This window comes from Phaseolus vulgaris, chromosome 5 (genome assembly GCF_000499845.2).
Source record: "Phaseolus vulgaris cultivar G19833 chromosome 5, P. vulgaris v2.0, whole genome shotgun sequence".
In the NCBI taxonomy this organism is placed as follows: domain Eukaryota; kingdom Viridiplantae; phylum Streptophyta; class Magnoliopsida; order Fabales; family Fabaceae; genus Phaseolus; species Phaseolus vulgaris.
This window is the reverse complement of record NC_023755.2, coordinates 39,017,335-39,025,185: the sequence shown is the minus strand read 5'-3', so window position 1 is coordinate 39,025,185 and position 7,851 is coordinate 39,017,335. Positions and strand designations below refer to the sequence as shown.

Genomic DNA, 7,851 nt, shown 5'->3' with positions numbered 1-7,851 from the left:
AATTACAAAATACTCAAGGCAATATTTTGTTTTGTATATAAATTAGCCTACTGAATCAAATATGGATCCACAGCTATATTTGTGCAGATAAATATGAAATTGAAATCTACTGCTATTTTTTTTATCAACAAAGAATAATTGAATTTAAGGAGACATTTTAAAGGTGTTTCAACCTTTTACAAGAACCAGCTAGCATACAAACCGACAAACTAACAGTTATAACATAACAAATTGCAAAAGTCTAGGCTTCCTAACTATAATTAGAGCATAACTAGTGACAAGCTCTGCAAAAAATTGACATAAGCCCTTGCCACCATATTCATAGCAGACCCAATCACCCCAAAAACTATGCAGCCCTGCTGTAAACAGATGGGCCATAGCTGCATTACAAAGTAGAACTGCTATGCCACACAGCAAAATAAAACAGAACCTGTACAGCAACACAAAACTATGCTTTAATAACTTATTCTTCCTTCATCTTCCATCCTCTAATACGTTCTCTCATTTGGATTCCAGTGTGTGCTGCATAATTATGCAGCACCTTATGCTTACCAATCTCAAACCTCTCCATTTCACCATCTTACTAACACATAAAAAACCACTACAAGCAACCAAACCAGAAACAGATAACCTTTTTCTCCCTGCACAAGTCCAGCGCTGTCTGAAGGCTAAAATCTGCATAATTATGCAGTATACAGGGGAGAAAAATCAGCATGAATGTGGCTCACTCTTTACTGCTGCCAAATTTTGCATCACATAAAAAGAGGGCCACCCACTTTTCAATCGTACATCCGATACCCTTTCTCCCCGCGAGCAGCCATTGCTTGAAACATTCTGATATGAGGGTCAACTAGTAGGCCAAGAGTCTCATAAGCAGGGTCATAGAGAGAATTACTGATACATTCCCGATTATTTCCAGAGCTATTAATCAGATCCAGAAGCCTTGGATTTTCAGGTGCATTGTTTGGTCCCTGGAGTGCAGGCCCTCCTGCATTAGGTCCTTGGTTTGGTGGAATGAATTTGTCTGCCTTCTCCCTGCACAAGCACAGCGCTGTCTGAAGACTAAGATCTGGATCAGCACCACCAACTTGGTTAGATATTTTCCTGACAAAGATAGCTTCTGTACCAGATGCTGGCCAAATGCTGTTAAAGAACAGATGATACACTATTATTTGTCCAAGTGTTCATAAAACCCTGCCCCTCATCATATCACTGTTGCTAAATAATACAAAAACCAAGACAAGTCCTCACGGTATGCCAAACAAGACACCATGGTTTGTTAACCACTTGCCAAGCTCTTGTAAACCCTTAGCTAACACTGCAGCACCTACTATAGCAGAGAGGTCAGCATAGAGGTACTCCAACACGCTTCCTAGTAGACCCAGCAGCAACAATTATGGCAGAAAAACACCATGTATGGTACCTAAAAACCCAGCAGAATACCAGTAACAGCACTATAAACAGAGGAATTGAGATCTAGTCTGCACCTTCACATACCCAATTCTGCATCTGTAGTCAAAGAACCTCTACCCTCTACCTTTCCACCCTTCAGAAACAAGAAAGAACATCAAGGATGCTCCCCTTTAGGACTACCCTCCCTTTCAACAATAACTTTTAATGCATTGGCCAGGATTCAAGTCCCAATCCGAAAATGAATAATTGAAAGAACGAACTCCATGTTTCATCCATAATCATGATCTAAGTTGTGTCGAATGGAAGATTTCTTCAGGATCCGGTATCCCTTGCTTAAAGATAAGAGAGTTTTTCTGCTCCCAAATATTTCTTACTATAGCTGCTCACATACCTTTCCAAACCTGATTCTGCTTGATACTCATATGTGCTAAGTGGAAGTTCTCAAGGTGACACTTCAAATTCTTATACTGCAGAAACAGGATACATATCCACCAAAAACATAGAGACCACACTCATTGTGAAATGGAGCATTATACTGCTATTTAAACAAATGATTAAATATGTATCTAAAAGGACCTATAGTGAAGTTAGTTCAAGCATCCAGTGTGTTGCATGTTTTGATCTTCAATCATTTTCAACGTTCTACCACAGCAATTTCCAAAATAAATTTTCAAATATAATTAAAGAAAAACGATAATTCCGTTTAAGTTTTGTTTTCTTATAAAAAAAAATTGTAGTTTTAGGTTGCATTTGGCAAGATTTTTATTAGCGAGTTTTTTATATTTCTTTTACTAGTTGAAAAACTTGTTTATTGTAATTAACCGTAAATAAAAAATTTCTAATAGCTTTTAGTGTTTTTTGAAACACTATTTTAAGTAGTGTTTTTTTTTTAAATATTAAACGATAGCTTCTAAGTTCTATTTTTCTATAGTTATTCTTTTTATCTTTTAAATATTTATTATATTTTCTTATTACTCTTTTTAAATAAATAAAATTATTATTTTTATTTGATTTCTTTTCTTTCTTTCTTTTTTAAATTCCTATCTTCTCATATTGATTTTAAATGTCATATTATTTATAATATTTATTAATTTCATATTATACTTGAAGAAATTGAAATGCTATCTATTTTTATCCTAATTAAGTAATATAATTTAAAATTGGTAGCTTTGAATTCTTTCAGTTTAGAATTATCTCTGCTCTTTAAATTCCTATGAGCTTATGCCTTTAAATCTTTAGTACAAATTAATAACAACTCACATTGACTAAATAGATGCAAATTTATTGGAAAACTATAGTTAAACTTTTCAATTTTATTACTTCTAGGATTTGGTTCACTTGACAAAGAGTTAAGAGTTATAAAAATAACTATAATGAATTGGTCTCACCCTAAAAGAATTGACTTAGGCCTAAAAAATAAAACTTAGTATGTCTTCTAATTGACTAAACTTACTTTATTTTTCATCAAAGATGTCTTGTAATAGATATATACTTAAATTGCACTTGCACTTTTTTTTATCAGTCATTGAGCATTAGTGCAGGGAGTGTCAACACTTAGAAATGCAAGCTACGAATATTTTCATATGTTATACGTCTCTATTCTTGAATTTTGCAAGGCAAGTGAGTCATATATTATAAATTGCATGAGGATCATAAAACCCCATCTTGGAATTATTCTAAGCAGTGTGTTCCACAAAAAACATGGACATTTTCTTCTTGATTTTGAGATCCATCGATTGGTAAGTTTTTAATTACTTTATTTCCATTTACAATATATATTTTTTATGATCCATCTATTTACAATCTGAGATCCATCGATTTACAATATATATATTGATTGACTGACCAGTAAATGTTGAACAATTTTATTGATGCACACGCAGGTGCATGAGAGACAACTGATGAACATGACAGGAATTTCAAAGTAATCAAGTGGATGATCCTACAGCACAAGATGCTGCAATACCAATACTTTCAACAAAATTGACAATTAAAGAAGTAGGAAAAATGGTTAGACTTACTTCGACGTTACATTGACCACGTCGCCCGAACACAAACATAGTTCCTTTTGTAGTACAACTCACAACACCAACTGAATATATATGCGTCATAGTCTACTTCAAAGCCACAAAGCTTCAAAGCCAGAAAACAGAAGGTGATGGAAAATGGGAATGCCATTGCACATAACTCTTTGTAATTATTTGGTTGTGCAAAACAGGAATTTATCTTCAAGTGGACTGCATGGAAAGATTGACCCTTCAATTTCAAATCTCACCATGCTGGAGATGTTGTGAGTTTCTTTGTTTCACCTGGTCCAATGAATCATGAGATAAGAAAAAAAAACATAATATATATCCTTTTGTTCTTTCATACATATCCTTATGCTAAGAAGTATATGTGTCAAGGTTTGAACATACTTAAAAGAGGAAGTAATTTGGTTTCCAGGGATTTATCAAATAATAGCTTGAACGGTGAAATTCCTGATTTTCTGTCACAACTGCAACACTTAAAGATCTTGTAAGTTCCTTCGGCGGTTGTTCCTAATATCATCTGTATCAAAATATAGAAATTATATTATATTTCCTATTCTTTGCAGAAACTTGGAGAAGAATAACCTCTCTGGTTTAATTCCACCAGCACTTAATAAAGATTCCCTCTTACTACGGTATACATCTTATTCAGAATTCTCAAATTTAAAATGTCTTTTAAATACATCATCATTACCCCTACATTTGTAGTCATCTATCACAAAACAACATTTATTTATTTCATCGGATCATGGATTACACCAAATTATACCCCACTTTCCTCTGTGTACAGACTTTCACACCCATGACCTATAGAATTGAATCTGGAACTCTTTTTATTATACATGTTAAATAAGGGTACGGTACCACCTATGCCTTTTCATAGGCAGTTGATCCACTGAATATCTCGGCACAAGCAACAAGAATTCAAGTATCTATAGAAAACTTTTATGACTTGTATGACATACTGGGAGTTGAAATATTGACCTACTGTGATTTTATCGCAGTGTTGACCAAAATCCATATCTATGTGAAGCTGATCAATGCAACAAGAAGAAAAACAAGAAACACAATAGCATTGCTACACCCATAGTAGCATCAGTTGGCGGGGTTTTGATCCTTCTGGTAGTAGTGGCAGCTATATTGTGGACCGCTAAAAGAAGAAAAGCTAAAGGTGACGCTGCAGTTATTAAGATTTGTAAATTTTGTAGTTAATTTTCCAATCGAATTCAAACAAACGTATTGTTAATTTTTAAAAAACTTGTGTATGACATTCAACAGCTTTGATGTTAAAAAAGGATCAAAGTGCCATATCACCGCAATACACTGAACCAAATGATTCATCACTGCAATTCCAACAAAAAATATATTCATACTCTGATATCATTAAAATCACCAACAATTTCACTACAATTGTTGGTAAAGGAGGATTTGGAACAGTTTATCTGGGCTATATCGAAGACACTTCAGTTGCAGTGAAAATGCTTTCCCCATCTTCTGTTCATGGTTATCAACAATTTCAAGCAGAGGTAGGCTAATCACATTACACTAAGTTCCTAAACTCAGCAATAAATATACAAGGTTAAAAAATTGTTGAGATTTTGGTTTACAGTTTAAACTTCTTATGAGAGTTCATCACAAAAATTTGACCTCCCTGGTTGGTTACTGTAATGAAGGAACCAATAAGGGTCTCGTATACGAGTACATGGCCAACGGAAACTTACAAGAACATCTCTCTGGTTAGCTCCAAAAAAAATTAATTTCTTGTTTAAAATCTGTGCAATAAATATCCAAACTAGTTTTGTTTTCTCAAAGATTTGGATATTTCCATATTGGACAATTGTACAAGTCATATGACTAACCTTTAGTGAAACAAAAATATGTACAGAAAGTTATAGAACTTGATTATGCAGGTAAACGAAACAAAACAAGTTTCTTCAGCTGGGAAAGGAGACTTCGAATCGCAGTGGATGCAGCCTCAGGTAAGAAGGTACACCAATAATATTCTTTTCTTAATTCTTCATTTCCTTTCTTAATATACTTTTGGCCTCAGGATTGGAATATCTGCAAAATGGTTGTAAGCCACCAATATTCCACAGAGATGTAAAATCTACAAACATCTTGTTGAATGAACACCTCCATGCAAAATTATCTGATTTTGGTCTATCCAAAGTTGTCCTAACAGATGAGGGAACTCATGTGTCAACTGTGATTGCTGGTTCTCCTGGTTATCTAGACCCTGAGTGAGTCCATCAACTATACTGTCCTATTGCAATCCATTGTTTTCTTGGAAAATATAGCAATTCTATATGAATGTTTATTTCACAAATTTCTGACAAAAAATAAATTGAGTTACATTTCTGAGTTACAGATACTACCTAACCGGTAGATTAACAGAGAAGAGCGACGTTTATAGCTTTGGCGTTGTGCTTTTAGAGATAATCACAGGGCAACCAGTGATAGCGAAGAATGAAGAAAAAAGTCACATAAGTGAATGGGTTAGGTCCTTGATTGGGAAGGGTGATATTAATGCTATTGTTGACTCAAGGTTAGAAGGAGAGTTTGATACTAACTCAGTTTGGAAAGTAGTAGAAATAGCAACGGCATGTGTATCTCCAAATCCCAACAGAAGGCCAATCATAAGCGTGGTAGTGAGTGAACTGAAGGAGTCTTTATCTTTAGCAATGGAATTAGCTCAAACTAAGGATAGAAGGACTGATACAAGTGATTCAGTTAAACAGGTCGCCATGAATCTGATTATAGAATCTCTTCCCCATGCCAGGTAACCTGTTGCCCAAAGTAAGATGACTAAATCATATAGTAACAAACCACTTAAGATTGCTTGAAGATGAACATTGGTGAGTGAAATGGAGTGTTCAAATAGAAGAAAGATAAATAAATAATCAGGAATGAATTTCAATGTATAATTATTTACCATTGCGGTTGTTTTTACTGGTGTTCTTATTTGAATGAATGCAGTTTCATCGTGTAAAAAGATATATCGTTTGTAACTTGGTCTTTGTTAGAGTTATTTCTTATAAAAAAAAAAAAAGCAAGAAACGATAGTAATTACAAAATACTCAAGGCAATATTTTGTTTTGTATACCTACTGAATCAAATATGGATCCACAGGTATATTTAGATTCACTAACTTCAATCAATTGGAAATCTACAATTTGTCTGCAAAACTATAATTTTTTCATGGTTTTTTTTATCAGCAAAGAATAGAACTGAATAAAAAATGATACTTCAGGAGCATGTCAACCCGTATACACCACCTATAGGCTTAGGACATAACAAAACAGTCCTAAAACCCATCAAAACCCTCTATTACAGCTACTGCATAACCATAAACAGAATAACCAACAAACAGAAAAAGCTTAGCCAAAACACCACATCACAGTGGCCTGCATCAAATCTGCACCTGCATAATTGGTCCAGCCTCCCCTGCATCACAAGGTCTGCACCGGATCTGCACCTACAAAACTGGCCAGCATCCCCTGCAAACTTGCTACCATTCCCCTGCATACTTAGTTTGATATTCCATGCCCATGCATTGCCCTTGGTCATCATGTCCGTGCCCTTCCTTACGGTAAACTAGTGCAGCTGAATAGCCAAATATGAAGGAGCTAATAGGAATGTTGGCCACCACCACATTATGGTTCACTGAGAAATGCTTTGTTCTAAATAGCTCAGTGGTTGTGGAAACAACAAATTGCTCCAGTACACACTCCAATGACTGCAGTGCTAACGTAAAGGGCAAGGTCAGTTTTGTTGAGAACTAGGAAAAATGCACCTGATGTTGAAACCATCACTGCCAACAGAGAAGCAGGTCTTGAGATTCTACACTTTCCCCAGTAGAAGAAGTACATAAGAGATGGCATGAGACGGCCGAAGAACCCAAATGATGATGACAAAGACACCAAAGATGAAGTATTGGAGCAATCACGAGATTCAGCTATTTGTCCCAAGTTATTAATATAAACTAAACCAACTGTTGCACCAAAAAAAAATACAAAGAAATTTATTCTTCTTAGCATCAACTTCACTCCAACTTCTTCTATAATATCAACCTCTTCTTGAACTTCACCCTCTTTCACCTCATTCTCCACCCTCTCTGCACTATTATTCTCCTCCATAGTAAAATAGTAGACTCACAATTTTTCTCTATTTTCCTGTATTTCCTTCATCTTCATTGAAAGTGGGACTAAATGAGGCAACAGAAGGGACACTAGGATACCAGTCATGATACCTAGTGTTTAGGGTTTTTTCATGGTAGTCGATTGTACCCAATGAAAAGAATTATTGGGATTAAGTCTACTCATCTCATAAAATCTGAGTGAGTTAGATAAATTCTACACAACTCTAGGGTTGTCAAAGCATAATTTGTCTATTTGAAAATGCTCCTCCT

At 35.0% G+C, this 7,851-nt stretch overlaps 2 protein-coding genes across 2 annotated transcripts; one reads left to right on the top strand and one right to left on the bottom strand.

Annotated features, from left to right (window-relative positions):
• The first annotated feature begins 3,578 nt into the window (after nucleotides 1-3,578).
• LOC137834429 (LRR receptor-like serine/threonine-protein kinase IOS1) lies at nucleotides 3,579-6,226 on the top strand. Its single transcript, XM_068642486.1, has 9 exons — nucleotides 3,579-3,703; nucleotides 3,859-3,930; nucleotides 4,010-4,078; nucleotides 4,448-4,638; nucleotides 4,722-4,969; nucleotides 5,053-5,179; nucleotides 5,354-5,422; nucleotides 5,494-5,683; nucleotides 5,812-6,226. The coding sequence occupies exons 1-9, from the start codon at nucleotides 3,579-3,581 to the stop codon at nucleotides 6,224-6,226; spliced, it is 1,506 nt and encodes a 501-aa protein (XP_068498587.1).
• Nucleotides 6,227-6,951: 725 nt separating this feature from the next.
• On the bottom strand, nucleotides 6,952-7,579 carry LOC137834428 (protein NUCLEAR FUSION DEFECTIVE 4-like). The gene is made up of 2 exons (XM_068642485.1): nucleotides 7,237-7,579; nucleotides 6,952-7,187 (listed from the first exon to the last, which is right to left on the bottom strand). The coding sequence occupies exons 1-2, from the start codon at nucleotides 7,577-7,579 to the stop codon at nucleotides 6,952-6,954; spliced, it is 579 nt and encodes a 192-aa protein (XP_068498586.1).
• Between the last annotated feature and the right edge of the window lie 272 nt (nucleotides 7,580-7,851).

Bases quoted from the DNA above. Each gene is read 5' to 3' on its own strand.
- LOC137834429 (XM_068642486.1), top strand. From the start codon at position 3,579: ATGGGAATGCCATTGCACATAACTCTTTGTAATTATTTGGTTGTGCAA. The intron at 3,704-3,858 runs GTGAGTTTCTTT...TTTGGTTTCCAG, and splicing joins CTCACCATGCTGGAGATGTT to GGATTTATCAAATAATAGCT. The intron at 3,931-4,009 runs GTAAGTTCCTTC...TATTCTTTGCAG, and splicing joins CTGCAACACTTAAAGATCTT to AAACTTGGAGAAGAATAACC.
- LOC137834428 (XM_068642485.1), bottom strand. From the start codon at position 7,579: ATGGAGGAGAATAATAGTGCAGAGAGGGTGGAGAATGAGGTGAAAGAG. The intron at 7,188-7,236 runs GTGCATTTTTCC...CCTTTACGTTAG, and splicing joins AGTGATGGTTTCAACATCAG to CACTGCAGTCATTGGAGTGT.